A 20,056-nucleotide genomic window follows, 5' to 3' on the forward strand; every position below is an offset into this window, starting at 1 on the left:
TCCTTCAGGTCTGAACCGTCTGTTAAGTTGCACAAAATTCGAGACCAAACTTCAGCTTTAAAAGAGAACAAACTTCAGCTTTAATTAACATTTGCAAATGGAGAAAACATACAAAGCTCACATCTCAGTGAGAATCGGATGAGTTCTGACTTGGGGCTGAACGTCCCTTCATTTACATTAGATACATCACACATTACGTAGTCACACCCCATGGCTCAAGTGTCAGGTAAAAATCTATACATTACTTATCTGTAAGTTTCAGTCGAGCAGGGTTGCATACACATTCACAGCTCAGCTTTAGGCGTTTCTCCAAAAAGGCCTCTCTGCTGATGGCTAAACAGATACTAGTAACTGAACTTCTACAAATGTGAGACCTTAGCCATGTCTTCACATTTCTAACTGCTGAACACCCTGTTCTTCATTTATCTGAGGAGGGTCAGAAGAGCATATGTCCTGTTGAGCTGCAACTGAGTGCAAACCTTTAATAAAAACATCATAAAGTGTACATTCAAATTTATTTAAACATTGTTACTAAATTTTTCCTTCACACGTCCTCTCAGACTGATGATCTGAGAGGAACTGGGACAAACTGGTTGGAAGAGGGACACATGTCTCTGCAGTGGTCTGTCCATTGTCTCAGAGGAACAAAGGTTTGCATCTCAGAAGAAATTGTTGCTAAACTCCTAAAGAGCTGAAGACCAAAACCCCTGGAGGAGACAGAGAGTTTGGGTTGTGAAGGAAAAATTTAGTAGCAAAGTTAAAATAAAATTGAATGTACACTTTATGATGTTTTTATTAAAGGTTTGCACTCCGTTGCAGCTCAACAGGATATATGCTCTTCTGACCCTCCTCAAATAAGTGAAGAACAGGGTGTTCAGCAGTTAGAAATGTGAGACATGGCTAAGGTGATGAGCCTAGATTGTAGAAATTCAGTTTCTAGTATCTGTTTAGCCATCAGCAGAGAGGCCTTTTTGGAGAAACGCCTAACGTTGAGCTGTGAATGTGTATGCAACTCTGCTCAACTGAAACTTACAGATAAGTAACGTATAGATTTTTACCTGACACTTGAGCCAGGGGGTGTGACTAAGTAATGTGTGATGTAACCTATGTAAATGAGGGGACGTTCAGCCCCAAGTCAGAACTCATCCGATTCTCACTGAGATGTGAGCTTTGTATGTTTTCTCCATTTGCAAATGTTAATTAAAGCTGAAGTTTGTTCTCTTTTAAAGCTGAAGTTTGGTCTCGAATTTTGTGCAACTTAACAGGGTCCAGCAGCATTTTTCATGGTGAAGCAGTGAAATTTCTCCCAGTAACTAGAAGAAGCTGGGATGTCTAAAGTGTTGTAGCTCATGTCTTCCAAGTCCTTATGGAGGACAGCTAACAGCTTCAAAAAAAGCTGCAGCTGTCCTGGATGAGCTGAATGTTTACATGTTTGCATGGCTGAAATAGTCCAAAGGATGAAGGAAATAGTTAAAGGCCAAAAACTTCCAGAAGCAACTTGAAGAAAGAAGAAGAAACAGGAGGACAATAGAGCTGAATCAGCATTCACACAATGAAAATATCTGGACTCACCGAGCCTTTCTGCAGTTTCTCACAGCTGGAAGCAGTCTCTTTTGTCCTGATTCTGATGTGTTGTACTTCTCCAGGTCCAACTCATCCAGAACCTCTGATACCTGCAGCATAAAGGCCAGAGCTGAACAGTCAGTCTCTGAGAGCTCCTTCCCTGAATCCAGCAGCCGTTGGATCTCCTGATAAAATGAGACGTCGTTCATCTCCACCAGACAGTAGAAGATGTTGATGCTTCTGGCAGGAGAGATTCTATCAGTGTTCATCTCTTTCAGGTTGGTGATGATTCTCTGGATGGTTTCTGGACTGTTCTCTGTCTGACCCAGCAGGTCTTCTAAGAGGCTCTGGTTGGACTCCACAGTGAGACCATGAAGGAAGCGGACAAACAGGTCCAGGTGGCCATTTATACTGCGGAGGGATTTCTCCATGACTTTCTTCATGAACTGATCTAGAGATGTTTCTCTGTATTCTTCTCCCAGGAACGTCTTGATCACGTCTGAGTTCCTGCTGGTGAAGCAGTGGAGCATGTAGACTGCAGCCAGAAACTCCTGGATGCTCAGATGAACAAAGCAGTAGAGTGAGACGTTGCGCATCCCTCTCACCTTTTTAAACATCTGAGTGAACACTCCTGAGAACAACGCAGCATCTTTGATGTTGATGCTGCACTGTTTGAGGTCTTTGTGGTAGAAGATCAGGTTTCCCTTCAGCAGCTGATCAAAAGCCAGTCTTCCTAGAGACTCAATCAGCTTCCTGTTCTCTGGATCTTCTTCAGCTATTTCTTCATACTTGTCCTCCTTGATGGTGAGCTGAATCAGCAGGAACTCTATGTACATCTCAGTCACGGTCTTGGGCAGCTCTCCTCCCTCTCTGATCTTCATCACATCCTCCAGAACATTACCAGTGATCCAGCAGAAGACTGGGATGTGACACATGATGTGGAGACTTTTTGATTTCTTGATGTGGGAGATTATCCTGTCGCCCTTCTCTTCATCATCTCTGAATCTCTTCCTGAAGTATTCCTCCTTCTGGGGGTCAGTGAACCCTCTGACCTCTATGACCCTGTCAATAGAATTATCTGGGATCAAACTAGCTGCAGCAGGTCGTGTGGTTACCCAGAGGACAGCAGAAGGAAGCAGTTTCCCCATGAAGAGGTTTGTCAGCAGAACATCCAGTGAAGTGGACTTTTTAACATCAGTCAGAACTGGATTCTTCTTAAAGTCCAGACAAAGTCGACTCTCATCCAGACCATCGAAGATGAAGAGAACATGGAACTTTTTAAAGTTGCAGATTCCTGCATCTTTAATATTGTCAAAGAAGTGATGAATCAGTTCCACTAAGCTGAAAACGTCTTCTTTCAAGTTATTCAGCTCTCTGAAAGTGAATGGAAATATGAAGTCGATGTTCTGGTTGGTTTTGCCTTCAGCCCAGTCCAGAGTGAACTTCTGTGTTAACAGTGTTTTCCCAATGCCAGCCACTCCCATGGCCATCACTGTTCTGATCCGTTGCTTTCTAGCAGGGTTGGGTTCAAAGATGTTTTCCCGTTTTATTTTTGCTCCTTGATTACTGGATGCTGTTTCAATCTGTCTGACCTCATGTTCCTGGTTGACCCCTCCAGTTCCTCCTTCTAAGATGTAGAGCTCTGTGAAAATATCATTCAGAAATGTTTTCTCTCCACGTATTGCAATGCCTTCATAGATAGATTCGAAGGTATTCTTTAGAGAATCTTTGAGGTCATGTTGACATCGATCATCAAAATCTGAACAGAGATAAAGACACAGGATGAAACACTTGAACAAATTAAGATTCAATTCATTGAAATTTAATTTGATTGTTTCTATATCAGGATGTTTAAACAAAGAGCTCATTCCAATTATAGACCATGACGAGGATTTCATTTGGAAGAAACTGTCATGATGCGCGATGTGAGGCAGACGCTGAGGACCCAGGAAGAAAATGAAGAAACAATGATTTAATGATGAATACAGATATTTGATGAATACTTATATTTTTTTTGTGTTGTATATACATTTACTTATATTCTTATATTCTATATTCTTATTCCTTGTTTCTTGCATAATTTAAGGTCTGGGTTACTCACATTTGGTGTTTACCTTAGTATTTAATTTGTATTTTGTATTCTTTTGCACTTTTGCTTACTGTGTGTTATTTTTGTTTTTTGCCTGGGAGCTGCTGGTAACTTCAATTTCCTGAGGGAGTCTTCCCAAAGGATCAATAAAGTACAAGTCTAAGTCTAAGTCTAAGTCAGAAAAAGCAACAATCCAAAGTCCAGGCAGCACAGATAAAGAGCGGAAGGCTAAAAAAACTGGTAGCAACTGGAAACTCAACTCAAGATAGTAGTAACAGACGTAACCAGACAGCTTGACAAGACAGATACCACAAGGACCCGACAAAGAACATCTTCTTCTTCTTCTTTCTGATTTTTACTGGCGGGTGACATCTAACATTAAGATGTATTATCGCCATCTACTATGCTGGTGTGTGGACCAGAGTATCTTCCTTTAATCTAAATTCTTATATATAATCCTGTTTCCTTCAAAAATGTAATAACTGCTTTATTTATTTTACGTTTAATTAATATCTTAATAAGTTTTAATGTCTCTACATCATATTTCCTATTTAATCCAGTGTCCGAGCCGCAATCTTGTCATTACTACTTGTTCTTTTCGATTTTCTCCTATTATTTCTATATTCCCTACTTTCTTTTGTATATGAAATAAATGACGACCTTTAGTTCCTTCCTCCCACAATTGTTGCCATTCAGATTTAATTTTGCTCTTAATAATTGATTTTATTTCAGATTTACAATACGCTATTTCCATAATTCTACTTTGTTTTAAAGACATCTTAGCTAAATGATCTGCCATTTCATCCCTTCTATATCTTTATGAGCTGCTATCCACATAAACTTAATCTTTATTTGAGTTTGTGTCATTCTAAATATAACTTCATAAATTTATATACCAACTCCATACGACTTTCAAATGAGATATTTAAAAAATACATTAGTGATGATAATAAATCTGAACATATAAGAACTTTTTCAGTTTTATTTGGCTCTACCCACTGTAAGGCCATCAGTATCGCTAACATTTCCACTGTATAAACAGAAAAATGGTTAGATGTTCTTTGTATCATAAATATATCTAGTTCAGGAATAGCATAAGCAAATCCTGTTGTATTTGAAACTAAATCTTTTGAATCAGCTGCATATATAATTATAAAGGATTTATACATATTCTTAATTCTGTCATTTACAAAACTTACCCAGTTATTATCTTTATTAACCTGAATTTCTTTATAAACCTCTAGATCAACATTCGCATATGGAAACAACCAAAAAGGAGTAATTGGATAAGGCAGACAAAGAACATGGAACACAGGTGGCATTAAATACACAGAGGGTAATCAGGGAACGAGATACAGCGGGGAACAATCACGGAGTAGACAGGAGACTCAATTAACTGAAAACGACACAAAAATCTAACTTAACACAGAGAAAAAAACAAATCCTTGCAGAAACTTGAAACATTCAAATTATGAAGAAAACGAGTTATAGAGCAGTAACTGTGTAGCTTTGCTTGTTGATAATTTGACTGACTACAAACATCATGCTGAACATTCGAAGTGTTTTCACACTAGGAGTCGCCTCCTGCCAATCTGCAGGAAAACTTTTCCATAATCTTTGACCTGCAGCTCAGCAGGAGGTGTCCAACCATAGTGCTCCATTTATTTATTTTTTGCTATAACTGTAGTTAGTCACTGTTGGATGAAGTCACTTCCACTCAGTCATGATTGGTGAAGGGACTAACCTAAATCAGAGGAGCTGGACAACAAACTCAGCTGATTGGACATGGCAGGATCTATAAAGTGAAGACGTTTGATCATCAATCTGCAGGCTCTCTGTCCTTTCATCCTCACAGCATCGATGGTGTGGCGGGCCTTGTTTGCTCTGGTTTGGTTCTTCTGAAGTATTTCCTCTTTCTCCAAACGTTTAAAGATGCCATCTGCCTCAAGGCCATCGAGAATCTGATCCAGGATCTCCTCAGAAACTCTCTCCACAAACTCAATGCGAACTTGGAAAAGTTTTTCCTCTGCAGAGAGAAATTTGAAACAGGATGAATTCAAACCGACGTCAGAAAAACATGATGAAGATCAACTATTCATCTTCAGTTTTTACATTCAGGTTTCACAGAAACTCACAATGTTTCCACCAGAGCTTCACTGAACAAGAAGCATGAAAACAATAAATACATACTCTGGCTGTTGTTCATCACATGGTAGCAACACAGGCTGTGATTGGTCAGTTTGTTTCTTTATGATGGTTAATTTCTGTTTCTGATCACTTACCAAAATTCACTTCCTGCAGCTGCGCCATCTTTTATCTGGAAAACATGAAGGATTCATTATGTTTCAGACTTTATTTCATAAATAATTTATTTTGGTCTTTTTGGAAGACTGAAAAGAATCTAAAAATACTGGATTAGAGATGGAAAATACTCATTTAAATCACATGACAATCATCAACACACCACCAAAAAAATATTTCTTTAATTCTTCAAACTAAAATATACCTTTATGAAAACTTGATCCTTGATCCTTACAGAAAACCTGAAATAAAGACTAACTTACCAAATTTTTCTGTGTTCTTGTTAAGGGTTGAATCTTACTGCCAGTCATTCTAGGATCAGATTTCCTTTAGGCTGAAAATGTTGAATTTTTGGGTCCAGACCTCAAAGTTTGATGTCTCGCCAATAAAAGTATCTCAGAGTCAAACAGACTGACTTTAACAGAAGGGAAAAAGGCTTTAGGTTGTTTTTTCCCCTCGAACAGAGCTGTAGACCAGAACTCTTTCCTTTAGAAGAACCAACTGTACTCGGATCTGACTGAGGGCTAGAAAAAAAGAGCATGAACTGAAGCTCTGTACATCTGAATCCTGAGACTAAATCAGACATGCAGATAAATCACTGTTTTCAGTTTCTCACACTGGAGAATCACAGATGGATCGGGGATTAATCTGTGAGACGCTGAAACCTGCGGATGCCTGAAATATTCCTCCACTCCTCAGTGGAACAATAAGACCTTCATGAAAACAGAAAACTAACTGTCTCCGAAGTCTGACAATAATGAGAGGATTAATATATGAGCTCCAAATGTTTCTTCCTTTAAACATCTCTACCTGCTGTAAGGAGATAACAGCTGATTGTAATATGACTCAATAAAATCAATCTTCTTCAACAAACACCATCAGGAGTGTGTAATCTGTGGTTCTTTGGTTCCACTGGGTGATGGGACAGATTGAGATTCCTGATAATTAGTTCATCTTCAGAGCTGATTACAGCAGACATCACCTCTCAGGGCTGATTTATCTTAAAACCTAAACATTCAAAGTCAATTATTCTCATGTTCGTGCCCAGAACAATCACTGTTCTTAAAGAAGGTTCAACAAACTCTGCTTCTATAAACTCTGAGTTAACTTAGCCTGAACCTGAGATCCTGTTTCCAAATTTTTTATCTCAAGATCAACAAGCTGCATATGAGAAATCAAGAACCACAGGAAGTGAATTTCTGATGCTTTGATCTAACATGTTCTGATGTCATTAGATTGTTGTTCCTCCAGAGGGCGCTGTTGCTTCTTTACAGTTTGATCAGCTTTCAACTGAACCACCTGCAGCCTGGACTGACATGAAGATTGATGAATGATTTGGTTGAAAATCCGAAAACTTTTTATCAGTTTCCTTCCATGTCACAATTATGCAACAGTTTAAATAATACTGATATAATATAATTAATATAATACTTTGTTTTGGTCTTAAAAATACCATATTAAATGGGAAATGAAAATATGATGATGTTTAAAGGGTGTAAATACTTTTTTATGGCTTTGGATTTAAAGTCAGACTTAAAATCTTTTATCTTTTTTTTTGACCTGCTGATTCTGATTTTGGCCAATAGCAAATCTTTTGTCTGAAATGTTGCTAAATGAAGCAAGAAAATCACTGAGTTTTGGATCAGGGTCAATCTGGTTCTGGATGCATTTTTCCAGCATTTTTTGAGAGACCAAGAGTTTCTTCCTGCTTCAAGGAGCAACCAGAGGAAAACCTGGAAAAAGATGGAACTCAGTGAGGAGGAGGAGAGGAAATCTGTGGACGGCTAAAAGCCGGTTCTGATCCACAGACAAGAGAAACATCAGTTTCTGATGAACCCCAGACTGATGAGGGACGGAGTGATGTGTTTCACTTTCTGATGATTTCAACAAGCAGGGAAACTCGTTTACAATGTTTTTGTTCTGGTTTTTAGGTTAAAACACCAGAGAGTCGCTGCAGCAAGAACTGACGGACTGTAAAAGTTAGATTAAGTTCTCTGTTTATTTAGGTTAAATCTGAGAAGGTCATTATTGCTCCACACAAACAGATCAGCTCTAGATGCTGCTGCCATAATGTACCACTTCATTTCTAAAGCACTTAAAATACAATATAGCATCTGACCAAAGTGTTGCACAAAAATGAAAACAAAAAATAAAATAGAAAAATATAAATCAGAACATCACAGGACTGCAGCATTAAGACAGAGATGTTAACTCACTCTGGGTTAAAAGCTAAAAAGAAAAAAACTTGTTTTGAAACAAGCTTTAAAAAGTTATTTCATAGAGTTGATCGTTCATCGGGTTAACTGCATAGTAACTAAGATGTGTGTTTATGTTTTGTTCAATATTTTTGTCCTTGTCAGGCCTTCAATAAAGTAAACAGAGCGCTGCTGCAGGGACCTCACCCCATGAAAGCCGAGTGACCCAGGCCTCGGTGGCCGAACCCCGGGGGGCCTCGGTGGTTTCATTGGTTAGGAAGGCTCCAGAGAGCCGAGAGAGACACGGAGGGACCCGGAGCGGCAACTCTTACCTGTATTAACGAGTCAACACGTTATTTCCATCCTCCGCTCAATTGGAGGCTGATCTCAAAAAGGAGAACAACGTTAGTCTCAGTTCCTATTTCTACAGGATGTCACGTAACTTGTGTTTTCTTCTAGGATCACAGTTTGAGTCATACGAATAAATATGAACAGTTCAGTTGGATTTAACAGACTTAAAGAAAAATAGAATGAAGATGGAAAACCTTCAGTATTTCTGTTTTGCTGTTAGTGGAGCAGATCTGAAGCTGAGCAGCTTTTTTCATGAACCAGCAGAACAAACTGATGGTGGATTATGAGCGCTCACTGCCCTCTGGTGGCGAAATATCGTAACTACAGATATTCTTCATTTTAATTGCTTATCCAAATGATTTACGTTTATTTGTTCTCATTTTGACTTTTATCAGGTCAAATAAAATCAGCTTACATTAATGTTGTAAGCAGTGAAAGTTCTCCCAGTAACTAGAAGGGTCTGGGATGTCTAAAGTGTTGAAGCTCATGTCTTCCAGGTCTTTATGGAGGACAGCTAACAGCCCAACTCATCCAGAACCTCTGACATCTGCAGCATGAAGGTGAGTCTCTGAGAGCTCCTTCCCTGAATCCAGCAGCCGTTGGATCTCCTGATAAAATGAGACGTCGTTCATCTCCACCAGACAGTAGAAGATGTTGATGCTTCTGGCAGGAGAGATTCTATCAGTGTTCATCTCCTTCAGGTTGGTGATGATTCTCTGGATGGTTTCTGGACTGTTCTCTGTCTGACCCAGCAGGTCTTCTAAGAGGCTCTGGTTGGACTCCACAGTGAGACCATGAAGGAAGTGGACAAACAGGTCCAGGTGGCCATTTATACTGCTGAGGAAAAAGGTTGTCGTACTCTTTGCATCGCACATTTTTTAATCATTCATTTTAATAATGCTTATTGGTCCCTTGGAAATAATAATAACTTGGACATCAATGAATGAAATCACTCCGGATATGTCATGTTATCTGTCCATTTCATAACCTGCTGTGGCACAAACTATACATCATATGATACATTCTGTCTACATACAGTATTTTTCTTCTAAGGATTTTTTACAATACTAAGTGCTTGTAATTTTTTTTCTTCCAATTTTCCTGAGTGTTTTCTGTATTTTTTCTTTAAAGTTGTTTTATTTTCTGCAAAAATAAAACAACTTTATTTGTTGTCAAAGCAACATCCTATTGCTTTGTAACAGCAATAGGATGTTTTTTTAGAGTTGGTCCCACTAATTAAGCTGGGAGTTGCCACAAAATTTCACTGTAGTTTCATAATGACAACAAAGATGCCTGCAGCTCATAATGATTGTCTGTTCTGTGTTCACAGCTGATGGAGGAAGGCAGAGGGTACTGGCAGCAGAGGAGGTGGCATTCTGGGATGGTGGCACCTGAGGGGGTGTCAGGATGGACTGTGGTGAGCTGGAGACCCCAAGTTTCCCCAGCCAGGAGCCCAGTGACCTCAGGTCTACAGGAGAGACGTTGGGCCTTTCCTGAAAGCAGCGTAATGTTGGATAATGTTTGGACAAACAAACACCGCCAGATGGTCCAGAAGTGAACAAGCATTTATGTCTTATTTTGTGTGGAAACATTGAAAAAATAAAATGAAATTTTAAAAAAAAGTTCTGTGCCTCATTAATGTTCCTCATATATATGAACATGTTGCATATAAGCAATATCATATGAATATATTTTAATGCAGCATGTATTTTTATATAGATTTTTTAAATACAGCATTAAAAATATTAATTATTGGGGCTTATTTATAAAGACGTGTGCTCTCCAATGGGGACACATCAACCAACCAATCACATGTCAGTGATGAATTGTGATGTCATTGTTTTTCATCTAATGACTGAGTTGGTCTGCTGAAGCGCCTTTGCATATGCTAAGCTATTCATATGCTAAGCTATTCGTATGCTAAGTAGAGTCGTTAGCATCTCCCGCCAGCAGACAGCTCGCTGTCCTGCTAACTGGTAGCTGTCGCTCGCCTCAGTATACAGGCTCAAAATCAACACTTTTCTTGCAGTGTTTCTAATGTATTTAGCTATTTATTCCCACGTTATCATTATTAATGCTAATCGATTTAATTGTGCAACTATCATCACAAGCTAGCGATCTAAGTGAGTAAGCTGTGCTACCGAGCTATACTAGCGCCTCTGCATGCTAATAGCTTCAAGCTAGTGTCTTTCTATAGAGTTGAATTTCTTGTGATTACAGTTAGTGGGGTGACAGGAGAGTTAATGAACTGCAGGAAGGTCAGAGGTCAAATCACGTTTAGATGAATCTGTTGTACGTCTATAATCTGAAGAAATGAAGGGAAATATTTCAGATGAACTCCAGCTGTGATTCCATCAGCTCCGACTTCCTGGTTCTGGTTCTGGTCCAGATGATCACCATCATGTACTGGAAATGGGTCCAGCCTCTTCCTCCTCCCAGTTGAACTACAGTAACCTCTCTCCTGCTCCACACTGTTCTGAGGGAAGGCCTGTGTGTGTGTGTGTGTGTGTGTGTGTTGCTGTAAAACGGTCTGAATAAGAGGACCTGCCTCTCCAGATGTTGGTCCTGCTTTCTTTCTCTCTCCAGCAGATTGGAGTGGTTGCTATGAATCAACCCAAATATTCCTCTTGACAACCGCTGCCCCTCCCTCCTCTTCCTCCTCTCCCTCCTCTTCCTCCTCTTCCTCAGACGGCAGGATGAGGCAGCTCAGGGATCAAACCCAAACCAGATAAAGAAAGTTCTGAAATCTGTTTCTGGTCCTTTAAGGAACTTTTGATCCACTTCAAGTTTAGTTAATAAAGTTGTGATCAACAGTATCACATGTTTTTTAGATCTTAAAATACTCTTGCGGCTTTTTTGTTGTCTGTTAACTTAGTAATTTATTGCATAGACATTTCTTTCTAGTGGATAAAATCCGTAGAGATCAGGATAAACCTACAGCATGCAGAGTCAGTTCAGCCTTTAATCTTCATGTTTTCATTGTTTTTCTGTCTCTTTTTTCTGGTTTTGGTCTAAAAATAAAGAGGTGAGGCTTTGGGAAGCTGCCTCGCTCCAGCCGCCCGGATCAGATGCATCCAATCAATCAGACACTTTCCACTGAAATATCAGGAGGTTTTCTAAAAGACAATCAAACTAACTCTACAATCTGCCTGAAAGACACAAATTTAAGGAGAAATACAAAGAAAGCACCACTACATTTATTCTCGCTGAGTCACTGGTTGCCATGGTGACCTCATTTTGAGGGCGAGCTTTTAGGCCTCGGACAAACAGTCTGTCAGGAAAGTGAAATCTGTACTGAGACGTTTTGGGAAGCGGAGAGGGAGACGGTTGTTGTGGAAACAGATCCAGTTTTATGAGTTTAATGTGTTTATCAGAAATCTGAAGAGCGAATAATCAGAGCTGAAAACTGAACGAGTCTGAACTCTGACCTGACTGGACAGAAAACGGTTTGCCTCACAGCAGAAGGAAACTCACCAGGTGAAAGCAGCAGAAATACCTTCAATAACTAAAATGTTTGGGTGGAGATGAAACTGTGGCCATTACAGAACATTAAATAAAAAAATAACAGATTCACTTTTTCATTTTTCCAATGAGTGGTCTACATATGTTTCATATTTGTTCAGAACTAGTTCATGTTCATAGTTCACCATTTAACTTGAACGAGTTCTCATTTACATTATATAAATTGTCTGGAATAAAGCTTATAAATATTCCTTATGAATAATTAATACAAATTATCTCTCTTGTTAGAACAGAAGAAAATCAAACTGATGTTTGTTAAATAAAGTATTTTATGACAGTTTAGTTCCTGAATCAGCTGCTGTCCTTGATATATTTTAATATGATCATAAACAGAAAAGAGCATCATGACTGAACATGTTTATGTTGTAACTGAGGTCACTTATAATTTGTTTATTTCCATTAAATCAGCACAGCTACCAATTTGTGAAAATAACCAGCAGTAAAACACTGAAGTTTTACTATAAGTAAGTTAAAGTTCAGTCCTGTAATTCCTCTGCTGGATGGTCAGAAGGTTTAAATCTGCAGATTTTCTGCTCAGTTTTTCTCCGTAACAAACAGCAGAAACCAGGCGGATTGTGAAATATCCAAAGTTTGGGCTCAAAGAAATCTTTTGTTCTTCCCCAACTGAGCCGCGTTCGATGACATCAGGTTTTCTTCATTTCATCAGCAGAGGAAGCCCACGGCCTTTAACTCTTACATAACGACCCACAATGCAACACTGCTTCACTCCGCCAGCAGAAAGCAGCAGGTTTAGATCCAGTTTAACCTGCAGTAATGCGGCCCGACGACCCGCTGGGTTCTGTTCTGCTGGGTCCGAAACACCAAGGCTCCCAGCAGGGTGTATGTTATTCACTGGGAGAACACAACCGCAGGAGAGAGAGAGAGAGAGTGTGTGTGTGTGTGTGAGTTTGGAGTTTCAGCCCCAGAAGCCATAAAAATCTCTGGACTGATGCAAAAAGCACATCTGGGTTTGGACCAACACCACGTGTCTGCTGCTGAACCGGGCCTCCGCTCCGAAAACAATCGCAGCTCAGGGCAACCGGATCGGACAGGACTGGACCGAACCGGGCCGGGCCGAGCAGCCAGAACTGAACATCTCAAACAGAGAAAATAAAAATTTCAGATATTATGGTAAAGATTTTGAAGCTCAGTTTTGATTCTGTGCAGAATCTGGTTCTTCTGCCCACAACGTTTCAGGATCAGAGAGGAAGCAGAAAGTTCAGAATTTAACCTTTGACCTCTTCAGTGTGTAACAGCTTTCAATGAGGAGAATCCATCAAAATCAGCCTCATAAAAATTCATAAAACAAGTGAAGCTACTTAGCTAAAGTCTTTAGGATCCATTAAACAAAACTTGTGCATAGTTCATAAATAATGAGTTCATAACTAATGAGTTCATAAATAATGAGTTCATAACTAATGAGTTCATAAATAATGAGTTCATAAATAATGAGTTCATAAATAATGAGTTCATAAATAATGAGTTCATAAATAATGAGTTCATGGCAGACCAGGCAGTTCTGTATGATATGCAAATTTCATCAGACGTTTTTAAGCTTTTATATAATTCATTCAAGACCCAGAATTTTACCATTTCAACAAAGGAGACATTTTTGTGCATTGCAAAGTTACTCAAATGCAAACGTTGTGCAGAGAAGACACGATGCTGACCTGGTCCAGAGGTGGCGTCCGGTTCTCTGAGCTCAGAACCGTCTGGATGGACCATCAAGCTCAGAACCTGGATTATGGATGAAGACACGCTGCAGCCATTTTCCCCCAGACGGTAGAAATCAGCTACCAGACTGAAGAAGAGGAGGAAGAGGAAGGCCCGTCTGATTCAGGTTCTGTTACAGCTGCTTTGATTTCTGACCGGAGGAACTAATCCAAACTCAGGTCCAAGTCCATCCTGGTTTTATTGGATCGGAGCGGGTTTAGTCAACTTGATGCTGGTTTGGAAACAAACGTCAAAAATCAGATTTTATAGCAGCTTCCTGCAGAAACACTGGAGCTGCTTTTGGGAAACCAGACGGATGATGATCTCAACGTTACAGGGAAACACACACACACACACACACACACACACACACACACACACAGAGGGTTTCTTTATGTTCAGAAGGAGTTGGCCCAAAGCCCGGATTCTGTTTCTCACTAATTACGGGTCCAGGAGTTAAATTGTAACTGTGACGCAGAGTCTACAGAACCACCATCAGAGCCGTCAGAATAAAAGCTGCAGCTTTTTATTTTCACTCAAACGCAACTAGAAATGCTGCTAAATAAACCAAAGAAAAACCAGACTGGAGAGAAACACACCCTAATGGTAGCATCAACATGCTATTAGGTCAACATGCTAATGATAGCACAGAGACTGATGATAGCATTTAAGCTAACATTAACATTTTAGCTAATAAAAGCAAAATGGAGTGGTCAACATGCTGGTGATGACTGTGATTCTGGTAGCGTCAACATGCTAGTCAATATGCTAGTGGTAGCTGTCATGCTAACATTAACCTATAAGAAAGTGGAAAACTTCTTCAGGATGGATGGAGAACATTCCGCTCTGTCAGGAATGTAAAATTCTATAAGAAAGAATTTGAGCTATTTTTTTATATAATAGCTACAGTAAGTTCATCATACTGAATGGAGTGAGTCAATGTTAGCTAACATGACAGAGATAGCCCACATGGTACTGAACAATTCAGTTCATTTTAATTTTAATCACAAACTGGTTCTGTGGAAATTTAAAACATCTGTTCCAATATGAACTTTATTTTATTTGCTAATATTAAATAAATGATTAAAATGTATTCAGATAAATTCCACCACTTTTATTCATATTAGTTGTTTTTTTAGTGTATTGTTTTTTGTTTTGGTAAGTTTTCATTTCCCTCAGTTATTTTTTATTCCCCTTCAGATGGTTTAACAGATTTGATGAGGTTTTCTCTTCCTTGCAGCAGTTTTGCTCTTTTATTTTGAATCCTGTTCTCCCCTCTCTCTGCTGGTGACGCTGTGTCTCCGGGCGCCTCCTCCTCTTCATCCTCCTCCTCCTCCTCCAAACATGGCGCCGGCTCGCTGCTGGGCTGCCTCCCCGACCGACGACGCAGAAAAGCAGAGAAAGAAGCGCAAAAGCAGCGGGTAGAAACTTTCCTTTAACGTTTTTAGAATTTGTTTTTAACTTTCTCCCGCTGTTTGGAGAGATCCACGGCAGACTTTTACGCGCAGCCTGCTTGTTTGGAGACGTTTGCGCGTCAGGGTGTGTGCGTAACGCGGATCTCACCTGACCGACGAAGGTAGATTTCACTCCGCTTGTTGTAGGATGTGAATCTCCCTGATTTCCCCTGGTTGCGGAGCGCAGAGGCGGACATCTGCGGGGAAAACATGCGCAGCCCTGTGAGGAGCAGCACCGCAGGCGCAGCTGAGGACTGAGACTTTCCACGGAGGAAAAAGAAGTTTTCCACTCTTCAGGATGGATGGAGAACATTCAGGAGTTGAGAGGGAAAGAGAGAGGCTTCCACCCATCTTCACCAGCTCTCCTCCTGTAAGCTAACCCTCCTTTTCTCTCCGTCTGAGCACAGATGTCAGAAATGTTTCGGGTTTTTCTGGCCAGATGTTTCAGTTAGTAGATCCTGATGTGGGTGAGGATGAGAAGAATCTTTTACCTGAGAGTTTTTGAAAGTTTGCAGAAGTTCTTGTTTGTTTTGTCAGGACATCTTCTCTAATTGCTCTTCAGTAATTCCCTCTGGTTTTATTTAAAAGCATCTCTTCTCTGCAGAATCATCCATTAGAGGCGAAACACAAACAGTTATGCAACATGGCAGCTCAGTCCTCCGCAGCGGATCACACTTAGCGTCTGGTTTTTGGGACAAATTCCCTCCATTTGATCCTGGAGCATCACTCCGGGTTTGATCTGCTGCTCAGCCGCTTCCTGAACAAGTCTCTGTTTTACGTAACGTCCGTGACGTCATTAGGCAGAAGGCATCTCCACCTTCAGGTGGTTCTGACCCGAGAACAGCCGGTCAGTGCTCAGCCTGGTTCTGATCAGGCCTGGAAGAACCGAATGGATCCATCTGGATCTGTTCTCTGGTTCTGATCAGGCTGCGGGAGATCTGAAACGATGGATGGATGGATTTATTTATTTAAACGGATTCATCTGGGCCGAACATCTTCTTACCTCCATGGCGTAGTGATCGGTTCCTGTCGGATGTTTTAGTTGTTGGTGTAGAAGTAACCGGTCCAAACCAGGAGTCTTGATCTCCATTAGAAATCCTAATCTGACGGATCTGACAACCCCTTCAAATTGGGTGGTGAACTATGAACATGAACTAGTTCTGACCAGCCTAATATTCTGACTGGTCTGGATCTCAGGCTGAGTTTGGACTTTGTTCTGCTGTCTGGATCCAGGATTTTTCTCTGATGGTCATGATTCAGATCTCATGACCGTTTAACCATAAATTAGGTTCATCACCTGTTTAATCCAGATTAAAATCCACTTCATCCATGTTACATCACTGCTGAACAAACTTCTTCTCCACTGCTTGCAGCAGAGGCTGATCTCCGACCAGAACCAGAACATTTGACCTGCTGAAGGTTAAAAACCAGAAATCCAGGATATGACTCCCATCATCACTGATTCATTTCTGTCTGGTTCACATCAACATCGTTTGCAGATTTTAATGATGATCCTTCCTGCTGGGTTCAGATCGGGTCCGATCAGAACCACATCAGAACCACTTTGATCTAAAATCAGATTGATTCAAGAAACCTTCATTCTGTTTGACGATTTCATGATTAAAACCAGCTTAGAATTAAACCTAAACTTCGTTATATGGACGAGTCGAGCTGAAAACTTTCACTGTTTCAGAAAACAAGAGAAAGTTTTTCAGAGTTTTGCTGTTCTGAGTTGAACCCAAACTCGTCTCAGCTGCAGCTGCATGTCGTCACACTCCTCACATTCATGGTGGTTTTTATTTCTACAAAGAAAATTAAATCCTAGCTGAATCGGTCTCAGCTCAGAGGGTCGTTTTACAGGATGGAGTTATTTTTTAAGAGAAAATATTGAAGAATCTTTTTGCCTTTATCAGTTTATAATAAAGCGCTGAAGGTTTTAATTGAGCTTCTTGTTGTGTCTGCTGTGTAGCCAGCCTGCAGTCTGCTGCTTTACGGCCGAGCTGCTCATCGTTTTCAGAGGCTGAGCTTCTTTCTGAGTTATAGATTAACGCTGGAAGTCTAACAAACTGATCCTGTTCATTAGTGAGGCTATCTGCTGTGGTAGCCAGCCTGCAGTCACAGAAAACAGAACTTATCATTTTAGCCGTTTAGAGACTGTAACTGTTTAAATCTTGATGATATACATCAGGGACGTCAAACTGATTTTCATCTCATAAATAATAAATAAATTTCAAAATCATAAATATCCTGGAATGGCAGAATGTGCTGATAAATTATGAATAAACTGTACAAATATTACAGCCTCCTATGAATTTGACAGGAGCATTAAATAATATACTATATACACTATATAAGTAAAAACCGATGTGATTGATCAAATAATATGTGGGAATATTAACGTTGAAGTTTTAATAATAATTATGGTTGGCTTAATATAATTTTTTATGTAGAGGAAAAATAAACATGAGTGAAGGACTTTAGTAAATTTGGCTGATGGATGAAATGTTTTTATTATCTTAGGAATAAATCATGAACTGATCAGGTTTCTGAGACACACCGATTGATCACTTTGACTAAACTGATCAGTTTGTCCCAGTAAGTCCTGAAGACAAACCGTCACCCAGGCGACCAGGTGCATCACCTCCCAACCGGTCCAGTCCAGCCCGGCCCGATCCGGTCCGGTTCCGTCAGCAGCTTCATTACAGCCAGTCTGTGTTGTGTCAGTGACTCCTCTGAGACGGACCAGTGCTGGCCTGATTCTGTCAGAACCGGTACCAGAGCCGTTCCAGACTTGTGGTGAGTAAATCACCAGAAACCCACTAAGATTTCTGACCCAGTCTGTCTGCTGGAACCGGACCAGTACAGGCAGAGCCAGACCGTTTCCCAAGTTGACCCACACCTGCTGCTCTGCCGCCAGAACCGCCAAAACAAAACATGGCCGCCAACAGCCTGCTGGAGGCGGCGGCGTGGCGACACGATGGACACGGTGGACATGATGGACATGATGGATACTGTGGACATGATGGACATGGTGGACACGATGGGCACTGTGGACATGATGGACACTGTGGACATGGTGGACACTGTGGACATGATGGACACGGTGGACACGATGGGCACTGTGGACATGATGGACACTGTGGACATGATGGACACGGTGGACATGATGGACATGGTGGACACTGTGGACACGATGGACACTGTGGACATGATGGACACTGTGGACATGATGGACACGGTGGACATGATGGACACTGTGGACATGGTGGACACTGTGGACATGGTGGACACTGTGGACACGATGGACACTGTGGACATGATGGACACTGTGGACATGGTGGACACTGTGGACATGATGGACATGATGGATACTGTGGACATGATGGACATGGTGGACACGATGGGCACTGTGGACATGATGGACACTGTGGACATGGTGGACACTGTGGACATGATGGACACGGTGGACACGTTGGGCACTGTGGACATGATGGACACTGTGGACATGATGGACACGGTGGACATGATGGACATGGTGGACACTGTGGACACGATGGACACTGTGGACATGATGGACACTGTGGACATGGTGGACACTGTGGACATGATGGACATGATGGATACTGTGGACATGATGGACATGGTGGACACGATGGGCACTGTGGACATGATGGACACTGTGGACATGGTGGACACGGTGGACATGATGGACATGGTGGACACTGTGGACATGATGGACACTGTGGACATGGTGGACACTGTGGACATGATGGACATGATGGACACTGTGGACATGGTGGACACTGTGGACGTGATGGACATGATGGACACTGTGGACATGGTGGACACTGTGGACATGGTGGACACTGTGGACATGATGGACACTGTGGACATGGTGGACACTGTGGACATGATGGACACTGTGGACATGGTGGACACTGTGGACGTGGTGGACATGATGGACATGATGGACACGGTGGACATGATGGACACTGTGGACATGATGGACATGGTGGACATGATGGACACTGTGGACGTGGTGGACATGGTGGACATGATGGACACTGTGGACATTATGGACACTGTGGACATGATGGACATGTTTATGAGCTGCTGCATCGGCCGCCAGGAGATGAATCCACCCTGAGGCAGAACGCCGTCAGTCTCTCCTCTGATGTGATGATTCAGACCCGGCTCCAGGCAGAGGTGCATTCTGGGACGTTTCTCTGGATGTTTTGGGTTTTCCTCAGCAGCGGAGGGCGGAGCTGTGAGGTTGTGAGAGGCTGCTCTCAGATAACAAGCCGTTATAACCACATCATTCATCCAGCAGCTTTAACTTCTCACCGTCTGACGGAGGATCAGACCTGGACAGGAAATTCTGCAACATGACTCCATAAATCTGGTTTAATGGCCTTTAATGGAAACTTCTAAAGTTTACAAAACATTAAAAAGCATATAAGGACAAAGATATCTGCACTTAGATCTCATTATGTCTTTAAAACGTATAAACGTCACAACTTGTTTATCAGAAATGCACCAATCAATTTTCCTGATCAACTTTTTTCAGTGGGAATTCTTCATCTTTAAACACATCAACACCAATAATTTACATCCTGATGCACTTATATTTAGCTGAAGTTAAAATCTTATAAAGGTTTAGAATAAATAAATGACTTTAACATGATAAATGTTGATATTTAAATTCCTTCCTGTTAAACATCCTGCAGGATTTTTAAAATGCTTAGAAAAAACCTGAATCAACAAGTTTAAAAAAAAATCATCTTTAATGTTCAAATGATAATAGCAGGATTTGCTCTGAAGTTTTTACTTCAGTAACTCTACGTCATGATGATGTTCGCGCTGTCTGC

The 20,056-nt window shown here is 40.9% G+C and overlaps 2 protein-coding genes across 23 annotated transcripts in view; one reads left to right on the plus strand and one right to left on the minus strand.

The window, feature by feature from the left end:
* Positions 1 to 6,302, minus strand: part of LOC114138023 (protein NLRC3-like) — a 28,691-nt gene extending 22,389 nt beyond the window's left edge. For 20 of the 21 annotated variants that reach the window (XM_028007020.1, XM_028007022.1, XM_028007021.1 and 17 more), the window contains exons 1-4: positions 6,217 to 6,302; positions 5,935 to 5,969; positions 5,397 to 5,678; positions 1,573 to 3,322 (exon numbers count right to left, since the gene is read on the minus strand). In XM_028007020.1, coding sequence (XP_027862821.1) covers positions 1,573 to 3,322; positions 5,397 to 5,678; positions 5,935 to 5,962 — 2,060 coding nt within the window. In that variant the 5' untranslated portion in view covers positions 5,963 to 5,969; positions 6,217 to 6,302. Of the gene's footprint in view, positions 1 to 1,572; positions 3,323 to 5,396; positions 5,679 to 5,934; positions 5,984 to 6,015; positions 6,136 to 6,216 lie in introns of those variants that run through there. The other variant, XM_028007016.1, reaches the window with a different exon arrangement.
* An 8,242-nt stretch (positions 6,303 to 14,544) lies between these two features.
* Positions 14,545 to 20,056, plus strand: part of hectd2 (HECT domain containing 2) — a 40,873-nt gene continuing 35,361 nt past the window's right edge. Inside the window, exons 1-2 of one of the 2 annotated variants that reach the window (XM_028007038.1) lie at positions 14,545 to 14,587; positions 15,506 to 15,558. In XM_028007038.1, coding sequence (XP_027862839.1) covers positions 14,560 to 14,587; positions 15,506 to 15,558 — 81 coding nt within the window. In that variant the 5' untranslated portion in view covers positions 14,545 to 14,559. Of the gene's footprint in view, positions 14,588 to 14,914; positions 15,559 to 20,056 lie in introns of those variants that run through there. The other variant, XM_028007039.1, reaches the window with a different exon arrangement.

This window comes from Xiphophorus couchianus, chromosome 22 (genome assembly GCF_001444195.1).
Source record: "Xiphophorus couchianus chromosome 22, X_couchianus-1.0, whole genome shotgun sequence".
Classification (NCBI taxonomy): domain Eukaryota; kingdom Metazoa; phylum Chordata; class Actinopteri; order Cyprinodontiformes; family Poeciliidae; genus Xiphophorus; species Xiphophorus couchianus.